Below are 18,517 nucleotides of genomic sequence, written 5' to 3' on the forward strand. Positions count from 1 at the left end.
TGCGGCCCTACTGCTGCGACCAATGTCCCAGCGCCTACACCTCGGCCGCCGCGCTTACAGTGAGTTTGATTGAAATGGCAATGCCAGATTATGTATGGAAGGTGGCGTCTTTTTTTTTCGCGCGGCCATCGACCAAACCTTATTTTTTTATTACAAAATAGTGTGATAAACCGAACTTACTATGACATGTATGTTACTATGACAGTCTGAACTGAGTTACGAGCATTAGAAGTTTAATGATTTTACATGGTACTAGATTTGCTCGTAACTCAGTTCAGACTGAGTTAGAGGCATACATGCCATAGTAAGTTTGGTTTATTACACTATTTTGTAATCAAAAAACAAAGTTTGGTCGATTGGCCGCGCGAAAAAAAAAGACGCCAATTTCCGGCATTGTCTTTTAGTGTACAAGACATAAGGCTCAAAATCAAAAATAAACTGGCCGCGCATAGAACATGCATCGCGGCGTGCAGGCCTACTGCTGCGAGTGAGTTTGATGCCACCATATATTGAACTTTAGTGTCCAAAACATAAGGTTCAAGATTGAGAACAATTTGGTCGCCCATGAGAACATGCATATTGGCGTGCGTCCCTACTGCTGCGACCAATGTCCCAGCGCCTACACCTCGGCCGCCGCGCTTACAGTGAGTTTGATTGAAAGCATAGTGCCAGGGTCTGGAACAAGTGTTGCCCAGAATCAACCCATAGTGCATTTTGTTCCTCAGGCCTATACTAATGTGGAAACCGAAGCGCACTGAAATATATCCCTGGAGTTAAGAGAAAAAAAGAGATTTGTTTTGAATTATTTACATAAAAAATATCATCGATGTATACGTACTACGCATAAGATTTCGCGATTTTGGCATTATATGATATATTACTAAATTTACGATTTTGGCATTATATGATATGATACTATAGAAAATGTGCCGCGAGATTTTTTGCTCTTCTCTCCGCTTTGGTGTAAACCGGACCAATTTTTTTATTTGTGTTGAGCGGCTATTCTACACTCGCGAGCAAAACTATGGAATCACTTACATGAAGTTGTTTCCACGCGAACTTGTGTACTAACGAATTTGTTAGTAACAAAAAAAGTGGCACCATTTTAAAGATTAAACTTTTATCTTTAAATTGATACCAAATTCATTTAAATCACACCAGTATTTAAAAATATATCCCGGCTGATGTGAAGAAGTAACGAAAAAGACATGTATGAACTGTTTGATACGTCGCGAGTTGCGGCCTATTTAACCCCTATAAAAGCACGCTTTTTTAGATTTTTGCTTTCACACGATGATTCATACACATCTCCGCTTCTTTTGACACTTTACCTGGGATTCTACACCTTCAGAAGCAGCACAAATCGTTGCACTATTGCAAGAAAGGCTCAGCCAGCGGGCTGTCGCACGTCAGCGCCACATAAGCCAGTCCTGGGTTTCGAAAGTTTCAAGACGCTTTCGGGAGACTAGTGGCTTTATCCCGAGACCAAGTTCTGAACAGCGCCGGTGCACATCGCAGAGGGAAGACCGTTTTTTCATGGCAACCTCTCTATGAAATCGTCATTTGACTGGAATCGATGTCCATCAAGAGCTCAGAAATGTTCGTAAGATAGCTATTAGCGAGTGGACAGTTCGTCTAAGATTTAAGCAATAGAATTTGACTTCAAAAAGGCCTGCCTCAGGCTCGAAACTGACGGCAGGTCACCGATAAGCACCCTTTCAATTTGCTCGTACACATCTCGATGGGAAGGCGAGTAATGGAGGCGAGTTCTGTTCTCCGATGAATGCAAACTGTGTTTGCAGGGCAGCAGTCGAAGAGGTCGGGTTTATAGGCGGCCTGAGGAGCGATTTGTGCAGTGCTGGTTCGCTGAAACAGTGGCTTATGGGGGTGGCTTGCTCGACTTAACATCGAGATGTGTACGAGCAAATTGAAATCGTGCTTATCGGTGACCTGCCGTCAGTTTCGAGCCTGTGGCAGGCCTTTTTGGAGTTAAATTCTATTGCTTATGTCTTAGACAAACTGTCTACTCGCTAACAGCTATCCTACGAACATTTCTGAGCTCTTACTGGACGTCGATTCCAGTCAAATGACGATTTCATAGAGAGGTTGCCATGAAAAAACGGTCTTCCCTCTGCGATGTGCGCAGGCGCTGTTCAGAACTTGGTCTCGGGATAAAGCCACCAGTCTCCCGAAAGCGTCTTAAAACTTTCGAAACCCAGGACTGGCTGATGTGGCGCTGACGTGCGACAGCCCGCTGGCTGAGCCCTTCTTGCAATAGTGCAACGATTTGTGCTGCTTCTGAAGGTGTAGAATCCCAGGTAAAGAGTCAAAAGAAGCGGAGATGTGTATGAATCAACGTGTGAAAGCAAAAATCCGAAAACGCGTGCTTTTATAGAGGGTAAATAGGCCGCAACTCGCGACGTATCAAACAGTTCATACATGTCTTTTTCGTTACTTCTTCACATCAGCCGGGATATCTTTTTAAATACTGGTGTGATTTAAACGAATTTAGTATCAATTTAAAGATAAAAGTTTAATCTTTAAAATGGTGCTACTTTTTTTGTTCCTAACAAATTCGTTAGTACACAAGATCGCATGGAAACAACTTCATGTAAGTGATTCCATACTTTTGCTCGCGAGTGTAGTTCAATAAAGTCGTAGTATCACTGCGACCGTTATCGATCTTTATGAAAAAAAACCGGACCTCACAATGATTGCCACTTATGGAACCCATGATGAATAGGCTAGTTCCCAAAAAAATTTTTTTTAATCCTTAAATTTAAAAAAAAATATTATTGGACACGTATATTTTTAATCGTCAATCAAACAATTACAAAGTTATAGTGCGTTGAAGTTCTGCGCGACGTCACAAAGTGCTGCAATTTTACGCACTCACTGACGTCAGGGGCCTTTTCTTTAGAACTTTGGCACGCTTTATCTCTTTACATTTTCATTAGTTTTAAAAAGTAAAAAATACGTGTCGATTAGTTTTTGATAAGCTAACTGATGGACTAATTAAAACTCTTGCTTTTTTACCCAGGAAACATCCCTATTACCCTAGGCGCAGGCAGACCACCGATTTTTAGTTGGACGATAGTTGGCCGGGCTGTTGATCAGTATGGAGATGTATGAAAGTGCGCACATTACACCGACTTGGTCTCTGCCGATTCTTCATACAAATTAGAATCGGGCCCAACTATCGGCCAACTAGAAGTCGGTGGTCTGCGCTTAGGCTTAAAGGATATAGGAGGTTAGGGGGCGTCCATTAATTACGTGAGACTTTTAGGGGAGGGAGGGGGTCCAGAAAAACCTCACTTAATCTCACGTGGGGGAGAGGGGGGGGGGGGGGTGTGTCTAGAAATATCACGTAATTTTTTTCCACAACAAACAGAGTAAATCCTCCATCAGCATTTGTGAACACAGGCCCAGTTTTTAGATCCGCACTTAAATAATAACAACATAATGTAAGTAAACTAATAGTTAAAAATTGTACTAAAAGTAAAAAACTGGGCCTAAATTGTTTTGTTTTATCATTTCAGTTATTTTTTTTACGCAGGTCTGGTTTTTTTTAAATCTAATATTTTCGAAGCATGGTTTATCTCATTTACATTGCAAATAGGCATTTTGGACAATCTCACGTGAGATTAGGTGGGGGAGGGGGTCTGGCAAAATCTCATGAAATCTCACCAAGGGGGGCGGGGGGGTTAAAAAATAGCCAAAATTGTCTCACGTAATTAATGGACGCCCCTTAGTCTTATGTAGTTCCTGGTGTGAATGAAGGATGTGTTGTGCAGAGACACCTGAAGAAGCATTCGGACGAGGAGTACATCTGCGACCACTGCCAGCGCGCCTTCAAGGTCAAGGCGGCGCTCATCGCGCACTTGGACACTCATAAAGGTAACTTACATTGCCATATCGATTTATTATTTATCATATTAGGCTACGGTCTCCTATTAAACGACCTTCAATTGAAAGGACAATGTTCGTTCTCCATACATTGTTCGCCTAAGAACCAACAATTTTGACATATTACTACCCGAAAGCGAAATAATACGATTCTGTGTGTAAGAACAATGATTCCTGATGGACACTTGCCATAAAATTAATGATTAAGAATATTAAATCACAGCGATTTTATAATATGTCGTTTATGACAACATGGCGTCTAATGTATTGTGTGAATGTATGAACACCGATTCGCGAAAAATGTTTTGTATTGTCGTCACGCCGAGTCGCAGCCAAATAGTATAAAATAATAGAACAAGTTTTAGAAATACAACTCGGCATTCCACTTTTATAATATGCCCACATATTGCACGTAAATAAACAACATGAATCGTAGGTTGTTTCCACCCTTGTCATCTGACACATGAAATTGTATTATAGATATCGAAGCCGAATCGTATATAATAATAGAATAGGTTTTGGAGATCACTCGGGGTTCCACTTTTATAAAATACCTACATATTGCATAAAAATAACACGAATCATGAGTTTTCTTTTCACCATTTACATCTGACACGAGATAACAAACTCCTATCTCCATGACTACCGTCGTAGTCTATGCCAAAGACTACAATATTTTAAGCAAGAAGTTTTAAACCTTAGCGGCTACAGTAACCCCTGGGCCACATACATCATGATAACATTCGGTCGACACCGGAACGAAGTCTTGCGATTATGCAAAAAAGCATCGTATTCTAGTGCGGCTATATCACGTTCAACCGGGGTTTTAATTCGACTAAAGTCCTGACTAAAGACTGGAAGAAAATACGCCGCATTGTATGAGCACTTCGTGTTCGTTAAAGCGGCTTCAGATCTAGAGCCCACATAGTTTTCTTTCCAATAATATCCGCAAGTAGCGCTGCATGATCTTTACAACAAAAACGGCAACAGTTATTAAGGTGCCAAAATTATATGATTACTTTGGCACGGTATTATACACGTTCGAAGATTTGTCATTTTCATTCATTTCATCATCATCATCATCATTTCAGCCACAGGACGTCCACTACTGAACATAGGCCTCCCCCAATGACTTCCACATCGCACGGTTGGTAGCGGCCTGCATCCAGCGCCTTCCCGCTACCTTTATCAGGTCGTCGGTCCACCTTGTGGTGGGTTGACATTGCAGAATATGACTTTTGATAGGTTCATCATAGAATTCGGCGGGGATATTCTCACGGAGGAAGTTCGAAAAAGGGCGGAACAAGATCTTATAATAATGCAAGGCCGAAGCTGTAACGGGCGTGCTCCTACGTGTAATCCGGCGAGTATGCAATAAATAGTAATGTCTGGTAAATAGTGGTAATACGTATCGTTCGTTCGTTCGTTTCAGCCGAAAAGACGTCCACTGCTGGACAAAGGCCTCCCCCAAGGATTTCCACGAAGACCGATCCTGCACCGCTCGCATACAGGCACTTCCCGCGACCTTCACCAGATCGTCGGTCCACCTAGTGGGAGGCCTGCCCACGCTACGTCTTTCGGCTCGTGGTCGCCACTCAAGAACTTTCCTGCCCCAGCGGCCATCAGCTCTACGAGCTATGTGCCCCGCCCCGTCTATGTCTATATGCGCTACGATTACAGGGTATCATTTTGCATAGTCGCAAGACTTCACTCCGCTGCTGTCAAATCAATGTCGCATAATGTTATCGCAATGTGTGTGGCCCTTGGCCAAATCACAGAAGCCTATGCGAAGAAAGAGCACTTGAATGACAATGAAAATCAGGGTTACCATTTTATAAGATCTCCTCACTATTGAGGGTAACAAAGTAACATTAATAATCTAGCCATTAATTACATTTATTACCTATACGAGAAAGTAAAGCAACATGCGGTTTTATTTTAATTTGTAAAATATTTGTAACAGTTTGTTCCAAGTTTAGTTTTACAACAGTATTGCTGTTTCAGCTGTCACTGTGAAGCTTTGGGAAAATAAATAAATAGAAAAAATATTAACATAAATATTTATTTAAGTTTTTATGTTCATTATCATAATAGGTATGCCAATTTAAGTTACACTGTGTGACAGTCTTTGACACTAAACAAACTCTTCAGCTTAATAATACCTACCTACAGGGCGTTTTTATAGTTACTCTTGCTGATGAAACAAGAAGGGTTGATTCTACTACTGAAATACAACTACTTTTCTTACAGGACCAATATCAAATTCTCAAAAAAATTCACATCCTCGTGATGGTGATAATTTCTATGGAGAGGTTTTTTTTTATATTCGGTCTCTTGGGATAAGTTATTCCATTTGAGCAGTAGAATTAATCCTTTTTATTTGATCACATATAAAAATAACACAAGTGTGTGTGTTTAGGAAAACTTCTTTGGTATGGTATCACTACGGAGTTATAATGTCGGCAACTCTGTATCACTGACTTGTAACTTTCAAACAGTATGAATAATAAGGGCACCACATTGGTTTTCTTTCTGAAAAAAGGCTTTCACTTTTAGTACTAACCCTTTAGCACTATTTCATTGAAATAAAAATACAATAAACGCACAGAAGACTGAAATTGAGTCAACTGACGTGACATTTATAATTTGTTGACATTATGACAGTTTGACAAGACTAGGGATTGAAAAAGTTTTAATTGAAAAAGTAAAATGACAATTTATTAAAACGATTCACAAGGATATAATCGATTAAAAATATTTATAAAATGTTCTGATACTTGCCTGTATAGCGATTATCCAATCCTGGTTTCTACTGAAAAACTACTTCGTGGCAAGATTTTAATAAAATAATAAAATCTTTATCTTCTCTTTCACAATCTATAAAAGTTCATTTGGTCTATTATTAATGTGCTATGAATGAGGGTTTTCGCGATTGAAAAATCCGCGAGATGGCAATACGTAGACGCGAGGTCCAAATGCTGCATGATTGGTGGATATCTGTCAATGTCATGTCAAAAATAACCAATCATGCAGCATTTGGACCTCACGTCTACGTATTGCCATCTGGCGGATTTTTCAATCGCGAAAACCCTCATTGGCATAGATTATGAGAGACTGGCAACTATACTAGGTTGATATATGTTTCTCACACTTCAACTGGCATTGGATTCAACATCGGATTCTGACACTTTTACAGTTATGATACCATGAATATCAGTTTATGGTCCTAATTATTTTTATTTTATTTACGACCTTCGACCAGTTGGACACTTTAGATAGCTTCTTGTAATAGTGTCAATATCTTTTTAGCTTTTAACGCAAATCTAGTCTTCAAAGCAGTTTAATCGATTTATTTTATTTTCAAAATCGATATTTTATTGTCTATGATGGCCGCAGGAACATCACTATACATGGACTCCCAGCAATAAAGTACGGTAATGCCTCGTACAGATTTTATCGGCAAAAATTATGGAACTTGATAGGTTTTAGACCATGCCACGCACCAAAACGTCCGGAAGTTGTAATAGTATTATAGAATAAACGTTAAAAGACTTATTTATTTAATTTTTCAATGCTTAAGTGTCCATTAGAACGAAAGGGTGCTTAATGTATTAAAAAAAATAGAAAATAATTATGATGGGTTAATGTTTTTGGGCGGTTTTTTAGGCGGTTTCTGACAATGTCCTTTCTATCGACGGCCATACGCCCACTTCAACGTTTGAAAGAAACCAAAACAGTACATTTCTACAGTAAACCATTTTGACGCGGCATACAGCGTGAGGCTGTACGTTTACAACGTAAAACTTGTGTCTGTATCGAACTGCCGCACATCGCTGCTCTACGGTAGAGCTTCTTTCCATTCTGTGACCCGCGCAAGTTTTGTACAGCCTTTTTAAGAATTAAATAACGAAAAAAAAATGTATACGTCTAGCGCTTCAGCTCAATCAGTGCCCGAGGTATGGGAGCAGTATGGGAGTGTATTTGAGTCGTCAAACGTCGACTTTAGATTTGTATGTTGTTACGTCATAATAATACACTCGACATCAAATAAATCGCACCTCCCGCGACGAGCATTTTCAAACGTATGCATCCCCACTTCTCACCAATATTGGCACCATTTTAAAGCCTAGTTCTAAACTTCATTTTATTAAAGGAAAGGTTTTTACCCCAAAAATGTGTCTTCAGAAGGATCCAGAGCCACTTCTTCAAAAAATGGGTAGTTACGCTTGAGCCAACTTTTATGGCTATAAAACTGTTAAGTTGGAATTAATCGCTATCCATCTGTTAAAGAGGACACGTGAGATCATAATTTGGTTTTATAACCATAAAAATTGGTCTAGTTGATCCCAGAGGTGAGCCCAAAGTGAGGTCTTTTTTCAAGTCACATTTATGGTATTTGTTAATCATTTATTAAGAAATTAAATGTGTTTTCTTTAAGGATATTTATAGGGCTTTCAAATAACACCAATATTGTTAGGGTACCATGATTGTGTCAGAAGAAAATGTTTAAAGTTCGCGTCGCGGAAGGTGCGGTTTATTTGATGTTGAGTATATGTAAATGTCACCACTCCCGTGTCGCCCCATACCTAAGACACGGACTGAGTTAAGTGCTAAACCTATAAATCAGGGGTGGCCAACTTGATTAGACATAAGATCTACTGTTTACTAACGATACCCTGGGCATCTACCACTTACATACTTCTTGAAATCTTAAATGAAACAGCATAGTTTAGTACACAATCATGTAGTATTTTTTGCCTTGCCACGATCAGGCCCCTCTTTCCCACTGGGCACTTTGGGCACGTGCCCAGGGCTCCGTGACTGAAGGGGGCCCCATCTGCTAATAAGACCTTTTTCCAGATGAGAATGGCCCCCCTTAATCCTTAAAATCTTTAAATGCCCAGGGCCCCTAGTAGGTTAAAGACGGCCCTGGCCACGATCGACTGGACTAATAGTCGCGCTCGCGATCGACCGGTTGGCCACCCCTTCTACAGGGTGTTAGGTAAATGGGTATATGAGCCGACACTAGCCCATGTTAACATGGTCATATAAATGGTATGGTGAAGTCAGAAAATTGATATCTTCATTTTAATTATTTTATCTTTCATACAAATCGGATTTTATAAAATTTATTTTGTATGAAAATTAAAAAAAATAAAATGATGATATCAAATTTCTGACTTCACCATACCATTTATATGCCCATGTTAACATGGGCTAGTGTCGGCTGATATACCCATTTACCTAACACCCTGTATAGCGGATTTATGTAAATACTTTCAGTCGTTTGTCGGCCGTTTGGTGTAGTGGTTCGAAACGGACTACTATTCCGGTACAGTCCAGTACAAACATTTGTGTGCATGAACATATTTGTTTGTATTGGACTGGGTGTTTTCTATGTATAATAAGTATGTATTAAAAAAAAAAGTATTTAAATATGTTTATATCTGTTGTCTAGTACCCATAGTAGGTACAAGCTTTTCTTAGTTTGGGACTAGAAGCGCAGTGTAAAATGTGCAAGGATATTTATTAATATTATTAATGTTTTGATACAGCGATACCGAAGTACGGCTGCTCGCTGTGTCCGCAGCGCTACGCCACCAAGAACGCGCTGAACCACCACGTGCGCCGCGTGCACCTGCGTCTGCCGCTGCCCTGCGCCTGCCAGGTCTGCCCCAAGAGGTACGTCTTATGGGCTTGAGATAAGAGCGATTATCCAACGACAATGCTTGGTCTACAATCTGAATGCTGACAGCTGTCGAGAGGGCGAGTGTCTTATGTCTTTGTTATAAGAGTGATTGTGCAATAACAACGCTTAGCTTGTCTACTCATATCTGCTCATACTTACCACGTGTGCCGCGTGCACCTGCGTCTGCCGCTGCCCTGCGCCTGCCAGGTCTGCCCCAAGAGGTACGTCTTATGGGCTTGAGATAAGAGCGATTATCCAACGACAATGCTTGGTCTACAATCTGAATGCTGACAGCTGTCGAGAGGGCGAGTGTCTTATGTCTTTGTTATAAGAGTGATTGTGCAATAACAACGCTTAGCTTGTCTACTCATATCTGCTCATACTTACCACGTGTGCCGCGTGCACCTGCGTCTGCCGCTGCCCTGCGCCTGCCAGGTCTGCCCCAAGAGGTACGTCTTATGCGCTTGAGATAAGAGCGGTTATCCAACGACAATACTTGGTCTGGACTTCTGGAGTGCTGACGTAACCAACTGTGTCGCGTCTGCCGCTGCCCTGCGCCTGCCAGGTCTGCCCCAAGAGATAGGTCTTATGGGCATGTGATAAGAGCGGTTATTCAACTACAAGCTGGAGTGCTGACAGCTGTCGAGAGGGAGAGTGTCTTGTGTCTTTGTTATAAGGGCGATTGTGCAACAACAACGTTTAGCTTGCACTGCACCCAAAAGAGGAAGAATCAACATTCGTAAAAAACTCTAACTTCTGATACATTTTTCGTTTGATCTAGGGTGGTCTTCCTCTCTCCTAATTGCCGTGCCCTACAGGGCCCATAATGTTCTAATTTTAAGTACATAATGGATGCAATAAAATATTGAGTATTCAGGTGTCATATCTGCTCATACTTACCACGTGGGTCGCGTATATTTGCGCCTGCCAGGTCTGCCCCAAGAGGTAGGTCTTATGGGCGCGTGATAACAGCGGTTGTCCAACAACAACGCTTGGTCTAATGTGTTAACCACTGCATCCAAAAAAGGTGTCTTATGTGCTCGTAATAAGAATGATTATCCAACGACAATACTTAGTCTGGACTTCTGGAGTGCTGACGTAACCAACTGTGTCGCGCCTGCCAGGTCTGCCCCAAGAGGTACGTCTTATGCGCTTGTGATAAGAGCTATCAATACTTCTATACTAATATTATAAATGCGAAAGTAACTCTGTCTGTCTGTCTTGCTTTAACGCCTAAACCACTGAACCGATTTTGATGAAATTTGGCATAGAAATAGTTTGAGTCCCGGGAAAGGACATAGGATAGTTTTTATCCCGGTCTTTGAAACAGGGACGCGCGCGATAGTCTTTCTGTGACAGACAAAATTCCACGCGTCTTTCTGTGACTTTTTGTCACCGTGACACTTATCTTTCTCTTTTACCCTTTTTTAAAGAGAAAAACAGAGACAGATAGAAATTATTCTTATCTATGGAATCACACTAGGTATTTAATCAGAGATGTAACGGTTAATATGTAATAAATAAGTAAAATAAAAAACATAATGGCCACGGTGACAAAAGTCACCCGTGCGCTCGCGTCTTTAATTTATGTAAAAGCGATTGTGAAAATTGAAATGTATTTTTTTTACAGATATCCACGCATGTCGTTACTTCGAGATCACATGAAGAAGAAACACGGATTAACGTTGATGACACGCAAGGTGAGTTCGTCGTATTTATTTATAATATTTTCGTCATATTTTACAAGCTTTTATTTACTTTCATTATAATATTTGAATAAAGACCACACAACACATTGTCACATTACTAGCTACCTCGCTCTTGCTAGATATTATGCGCAAGTGAGACAAAAAACATTATTTTGTCAGTCAGACTACGCAAGACGTCAGCGCGGCGAAAATCTTTGCTTGTGTAATGCCCGTTTTCACCATCAATCCCTAATTTTTAAGTGACCCCTATCTATGGTAACAAATAATAGGGATTTTGTTGTCAAAGGGGTCACTTAAAATGTAGGAATTGATGGTGAAATCGGGAATTAATCTCCTTAACTCTCGCGATAATACACATATCCTACTAGTATTATAAATGCGAAAGTTTGTGTGCATGTTTGGGTCACTTGGGTGTTAACCTGTTACTCTTTCACGTAAAAACTACTGGACGGATTTTGATGATACATTACAGTATTATTGTTTATAACCCAGAATATCAATAGGCTATAATTTATGACGATCTGTGACAAACTAAATTTCACGCGGGTGAAGCCGCGGGCAAAAGCAAATGTATAATACAGCTATATTTTTAACGGGCATTCAAAAAAGTGTTTGTTGTTACTAATATTATAATGTATTTCGTTCCAGATGTTCTTCAAAGCACTTCCAACCATGTCGGAATGGGAGTTACAGCAGGCAAAGGAAATTTTGGAGTCTGACACTCCGCTCATCAACTTGTCTTCAGACATACATGGCTTATAGCCGGAGGAGCTCTTATAAGGGTTAAGGGTTTAACCCTTTAACCGCCAGCGACGTTTAAAGGGTAGAAGCCACGTCTTGCTGAGAGCCATGTGAGTTATTTTCAAGTCCGTCACTCAACTTCCAAAGATTGTTTGTATGAATTGTTGATGTCTGATTTGATGATGTCTATATGATTGATTTTTATTTGTATCACTATAGGTTTTGGAACGACACTGAATTATTAATCTACTCTCATGAATCGATTCAAAATTATTGAAAATTTTATATTCAGGTCTAGTTTTAAAGCTTACAAACGATTTTAACTACAGTCTGAGGCAAGCAGGTTTGGGTCTTCCCCCAAACTTAGACTGAATTAAAAAAATTAAGCTCGATTGCAAATGAATTAAATTATAATTGCTGATTTTTTAAAAATTGAATTTAAAATGTACATAGATAAATGAAATACTGTGTTCTGTGAATACATAAATATTTGTAAGGGATATTTATATTGTAAATAAATTACAACGGTTTTAATACGAAAAAGTGTTTTATTACGCACTTATTATTTCAACCAAATGTTTACGATATATTCATCTATAGCATAATGCATACACAATCGTTAGAAGACACCACGAATTTATAATGCTTCGTTACATACTAGGAAAATACAAAAATATTAAGCGGTTTCTTGGTAAACACCTACCGGGATATCTTATTTTTAAAATATGCGAAATGTACACGTACATTGTGAAATGCACCTTTTATAAATACGATGTCCTTTATCTTGGTCATTAGTTAACACTCCAAGACCTTTGTTCTCGACATTTCTAAAAGATTGTCCATTATTTTAATACATCAAGGTAGTCCATAAATATTTTGGGTAACACTGTCGTGTGTAGACTTTTTTTAACAAATTCAAACATTTCTGACTCGAGTTGGTTTTTGTAGACAATATTTGCTTGGAATGTACGTTAGAAGTCTGTAGACAGAACAATCCCTCAGAAACGTCAAGAGGTGGTATACTTAGGTAGTAGTGTGTGGGTGCAAGTCGAAGAGCTATAGAAAGCGTTTCTCTAATCTCGCCAACCACTTCAAACGACATCCACGGAATCTAACATTAAATATTCTTTACCCTCACTCCACGAATACTGATCATAGTTTTTAATCTTAACAATGGTCCAAAAATATCTAATAGCATCCCTATACGATCAAGTAGAAAAATACTTTTAATTATGCCTCAGAAATCTAGCTCCATCTCTTTTTCTCAAACTATCGAATTACCCCCTTGTTCATAAAAATTAATGAATGCTTTGTCACTTTCTGCCAAATGACAATTTAGCTGCAGTGAAAAGGGACAAAACAGTGTTTCAAAAAACTTGCAGGTTTCTATGAATAAAGGGGCTTTTAGTGTCGGCTTTGAAGATCAAGGAGAAATAGGTCTAAGAGTGTTAAATCTAAACTACTGTGACAATCTCAATAAGTTTCGATTATAATGTTGCATAATGTTCACGATGAAAATGTCGGCCTTATTCTGTGCTCGCGAGTGAAGCGTGCACCGTAATTTAAACGAATGGATGTAGAAAACTGTTGTAAACCCCTGTGTATATACCACGAAGTAGATAATGTACATAACAGCTCCCAGGGTTCTTATTTTTTAGGGTTGTATGTGATGTTTTTCAGATAAAAGAAAATTGGGACTAATTTCTCACTTCTTGTTCGCACCAATGCAACTTGCAAGTACGCCTTTCTATTGATTTTGTCTACTCCCGCAACTAGATTTAACTGTCATTGAACCAGCACGAAATAATCAGAAGAATTTAATAAATATGAATAATTGGAGAGCCTAGTTCCCTTTAGGGATGCCTTAGGTTCTTTAACCCTGAATCTAAAATAACGTTTTGCCAAGGATACCCAATTTGGACTCTGGTGTCTTTATCTCTCTTACAAGTTCTGTTATGTAAATCATTTACAGTGGTTTAAAGCGAAGACAGAAAAAGGCCTCACGCCTATACGTTTACATTCAACAATATTCAATTATTCGCATGTAAAAAAACATCTATTATAATTAAAAATGGGGTTGTGTTTTCACCGTCACTGATTTTCCCTGAACATTGTGCATCAGAATCCTTAAGTTAACCCTATGATAACAGTTAATACGATTACATATAACAAACAAGTGAACTTGCGATGCGTTTATCGATTAACCTTATCATCTCACACAGATTAATGATACTCTCACGACGTATCTGTTTCGAACACGTCGCATGATATTTGAACATTCGGTATTTGTATTGCGAAGAGCTATTCTTGCATAAATTTCATTCGACATAATGAAATAGACGCAAAAATCACTCTTGTTTAATTATTTAAAACTCGTTCATAAGACAAATCACTTTAGCTATTACAATATATTTGGTGTTATATTACTTTAATGGTCACACTTCGTTCGTATCGTCACAAATACGTCTTTTATGGCCGGTTTTGGTGACGATAAACTAAATTGTTTGACAGTTAAGTGTACAGTCGGGTATACAAATAGATATCCACTTCATATCCTTATTTATCTCCGTAAAAGGATTCCTGTGGGTCCATATCTACTGCACTCGACTGTACTTCGCAATCAACGAGAATGGCCCCATTTGCAAGGATTTCTTGGATTTCCAAAACGTCAAACTATTTAGTTAAACCGATCACCGTGACCAGATTAGACTAAAGAAAATTACAATAGACGAACGACTTATCTCTAAACAAATCCGAGTCTAATGTAGCATTCTAATTTATTAGTTATTGTAAAAATAAACATTTTAAACATCAAACGAGCGTCACTTACGTTGAATTTGTATTATTATAAGTTAATGTATATTACAAACGTAGGTATATACTAATGGCAGTTATCAACGCTCTTGATATATTATGGTATGCGACGGCTGAAGTTCTTGCGTAGAATTAATAGAAGTACTTCGATTTTAATTAACGATATAATAGTGGTGATGTCGGACGTCTTTTCCTGGGCAGTCGCATCTCGACTCGATATTTCTGCATCGATACAAGTCGGTGACTCGGTACGACCACAGCAGTCAATACACTCAAAGCCCATGCAATTTATTACGAAGATAAGACTATAAATGAACCATGCAGTTAAAGTATACGGGTAAATGGCGCACAATTAATACATTTCAATGGAAACAATAAATGAATAATAAAACTGTCCACATCTCTCTCTCTCCATCATCTAAAAAGTCCTCAGATTTTCTATTACCTAGTCGTGTTTAAGAAATATAAACTAAAAACCTTTTTTTTTAATCAATTTTGTCAATATGAACGTCTCAAAATCAAAGGAGGAACAGTCGAAATTAACTATTAAATAAAAATAAAAAAATCACTAAATCAGGCGCAAAACAAAATGGAAATGATCCCTTCCAGTACACATCCACTTTTCGACTAGTTTCCTCATAAAATAAAAAAAGCAAATTGTACAGCTGAAATCATTAGGAACATACATCTGATACCTCTGAGCAACTTCTTGAAAAAATCGTTCAAGAAATCCAAAATTCTATACTAACATACTTATCACAGGTTAAAGGGGACAAGAGAAAGTATTAGTGTTCTCTTAATACAGTACATAATGTAAAACTAAGACAACTTACGATGTACTAACGACCGTCGCGATGCGCCGAATCGGCGGAAATCAAACGTTACAAATTATAATTAGTATAAATTCTAAACCCAGAGCCCTCGACGGGCGGTTGAGATCGACAACTTATGTATAACGATAACAATACGTTGACTGGCGCGTGGCGTGCGAAGCGAAGCCCACTACTGCGGAGACTTAAGGCGGCACGCTGGCTTCAACCAGACGCTTCGTGGCTCTGCAGAAACGCTAACGTGCACTAAAGCCCGGTCCGTGAGCACGTAGAATTTTGTCCAATGACCCCTAGCTACCCTTCCTTATCGCTCGCGCGTAATTATATTGCTGTCGCGACTGTGCGACTGGCACCCGCAGTGAGTGTGCGAGCGCGATAGCAACATAATTACGCGCGAGCGATAAAGATGGGTAGCTTGGGGTCATTGGACAAAATTCTACGTGCTCACGGACCAGACTATAGACACTTCTATCGACAGGTCACGTGACTTGATCATCGCGTACCCGTTAGAATGCGTCTCCATAGCGCCAATGATCGAAGGTAAGCGTCTCGTTCAAACCCACAGGTAAATGTCAAAGATCTTGTTGATCAAGATACGCTACACCACAAATTCTACACGCGTCTTAATAAGCTTCGTAAACCTCCGAGCTACATGCAAAGCTGGGGCACACAATCACTAAGAAATTTAACTATTACATATCGAACAATCTTGATCAATGCTCTCCAACAGATACCTTTACAGTTGTAGCGGCTTTTCAGACGCGTCGTCGTGAAATGGTGAGTTTCAGCGTTTCAATAATAATATTAGTGTGATAAAAATAGTCGTCTTCGTGCTGAGGCTCACCATTACACGCTATCGTGACGTGATCGTTGCACGTTTGCATGTCTCGGGTGACATCGGGCGACGTCGGCCGAGGGACGCAAAGCGCCGGAATCAGGACCTCATAGGCGAGCTTCACGGTTCAACTCGCCTGCCACATCATCACGAGGGCTCCGCTCGTCGACGGGAGCCCATCCTAGTGTCGCATAGCCCCTTTATTAAGCCGAGAAGGAACACTCATGGTGCATATCAGTCCGTCCGACCTGACCCCGCGGGTTACGGGTTACGAATTGTCAGGCGTCACGCGTAGGTTTCCCACGACCAGTCTATCACACAACAGCACTTTAGTCCACTAGGCTCGTGCCATGTTCGGGCCGGCCGGGCGCCGCGGCCACCGGGGCCCGGGCCCCGGCGGGCCCCGGTGGCGGCTCCCGGGCCTAGTCCCACCCGTTCTCTTTCACCATGTGAGCCAGTTCTATTATGAATTTCCCCTCCTTGTATTTCTGGCTGGACTCGAACGCGTGCTCCTGGAAAGAAAATATAAAGTGTAAAGTTTGTGTATTGTTAGCTAAGATGTCTAATGATTAGGTAGGTTTACTGAGTATCTAGTCTAAAATAATGATAGACTCTATTTTCATTCATCTTGTCATATTAAGTATTCACTTCACGAAGTCGTGTGCCGCCCACACGAAATACAATTTTGATATTGTCGTTTCACCGGTTTGTACATATTACCAATTTACAAGGAGTTATCGTGTATTCATAACACATTTTATAAAAAGGTTAATCTCTTTTCTAGTGTTGATGGATAATGCACGCCCTCGTCACGATTCTCTCGTTGCGATTTTCTCACTCAATTATTACTACGTGTATATTGAGTTTCTTTGGAGGAATGGCCCTCAGTTTGAGCTATCTCTAAAAGGTAGACTTATAAGTGAGTGGCGCTCACACTGGCCACCATTACGTTTATTTATTATTTAACCGCCTGGGTCGTTGTGGTCAAGCAATCAATACCGTATCGCGGTGATAGAGAGCCATCAGTCCGCAGAGCAATTAGCAGTTTATTTATAAATATAAAGACATATTAATTGCATATACTGCCAGTTACATAACAACAGGTTTCATTAACTTTATAATTGATAAGCGCAAATTATTCACTATCCAGTTGTTCTGAATACCAGCGAAATTCAAAAAGAAACAGTCCAATGAAAATTTCGTCGCAAAAGGATAACGAAGTTATTAGACTTGAGAGATAAAAGGCAAATATTTATAAAGAGTCACAAATGAAACTCCGATTAGATCCAAACGATTAAAAGGCCAGTGATCTTGGGGTGGGGTTTAATGACTGAGGAATTAGAATCTTTGAATGATTCTGTTACTATGTCAGCTATGGTTAGCGGGTTCGAACCGCGGTGGAAGCTTTCCGCCTGCGGATTTGTTCCTTGCCGCGGGTCGGTTGTTTGAATCGCGTCGCCACTTGATTATTGTGGTGTAATGTAATACAAACATAATAGTATATTTAGCTTAGCACGAGGGGGTTATTTATTGAAAATCTTTATTGCACCTCTTGCAGATCTTTATTTATTTATTTTTTGGTTACCGAGATATAAGGCCTCAGCAGACATGCAATTTTAGCATCAGCGATCGCCGATTTTCCAACTGTATTGATGCAGCACCGCGATTTCGGAACTTCATGCGTTTGCACGCAGTATCGGAATCGCGTGTTTTAGCGACTGCTCTCGCAGCGTCAAGCTTCCGAAAAGATACCTACTCAGTCGCCGCGTTGCGTTGGGCGTTTTTAAGGCTAAGTTGCACCATCTCACTTTAACTTTGGCAAACGTCAAAAATCTGTCAAACTCCATAAAAAAACACAGGTCATCGTTAAAGTTACGGTCAAAGTTAGATGGTGCAACTCAGCCTAAGTGTGCGGTGTGAAATGTATGGTCGCTGCATTTAGCTTCTATAGTCTGGTCCGTGAGCACGTAGAATTTTGTCCACACGCTCGCAC

At 39.9% G+C, this 18,517-nt stretch overlaps 2 protein-coding genes and 1 long non-coding RNA gene across 5 annotated transcripts in view; 2 read left to right on the forward strand and 1 right to left on the reverse strand.

Moving 5' to 3' along the window:
- The first annotated feature begins 423 nt into the window (after window positions 1-423).
- On the forward strand, window positions 424-9,607 carry LOC135075406 (zinc finger and SCAN domain-containing protein 22-like). The gene is made up of 3 exons (XM_063969850.1): window positions 424-644; window positions 3,795-3,897; window positions 9,462-9,607. Exons 1-3 carry the CDS (start codon window positions 573-575, stop codon window positions 9,605-9,607), a joined length of 321 nt encoding a protein of 106 aa, XP_063825920.1. The 5' UTR covers window positions 424-572.
- A 373-nt stretch (window positions 9,608-9,980) lies between these two features.
- Window positions 9,981-12,952, forward strand: LOC135075706 (uncharacterized). 2 transcript variants are annotated; one of them, XR_010258094.1, is made up of 3 exons: window positions 9,981-10,044; window positions 11,226-11,295; window positions 11,953-12,952. It is a non-coding gene; the product is annotated as an uncharacterized LOC135075706 (long non-coding RNA). The 2 variants fall into 2 exon arrangements; XR_010258095.1 differs by lacking the exon at window positions 9,981-10,044 and adding an exon at window positions 10,709-10,733.
- The window catches only part of LOC135075700 (protein yippee-like), a 187,938-nt gene continuing 181,994 nt past the window's right edge, over window positions 12,574-18,517 (reverse strand). For both annotated transcript variants that reach the window (XM_063970157.1, XM_063970156.1), the window contains exon 6: window positions 12,574-17,036. In XM_063970157.1, coding sequence (XP_063826227.1) covers window positions 16,947-17,036 — 90 coding nt within the window. In that variant the 3' untranslated portion in view covers window positions 12,574-16,946. The remainder of the gene's footprint in view (window positions 17,037-18,517) is intronic.

This window comes from Ostrinia nubilalis, chromosome 10 (genome assembly GCF_963855985.1).
Source record: "Ostrinia nubilalis chromosome 10, ilOstNubi1.1, whole genome shotgun sequence".
NCBI classification, from domain to species: domain Eukaryota; kingdom Metazoa; phylum Arthropoda; class Insecta; order Lepidoptera; family Crambidae; genus Ostrinia; species Ostrinia nubilalis.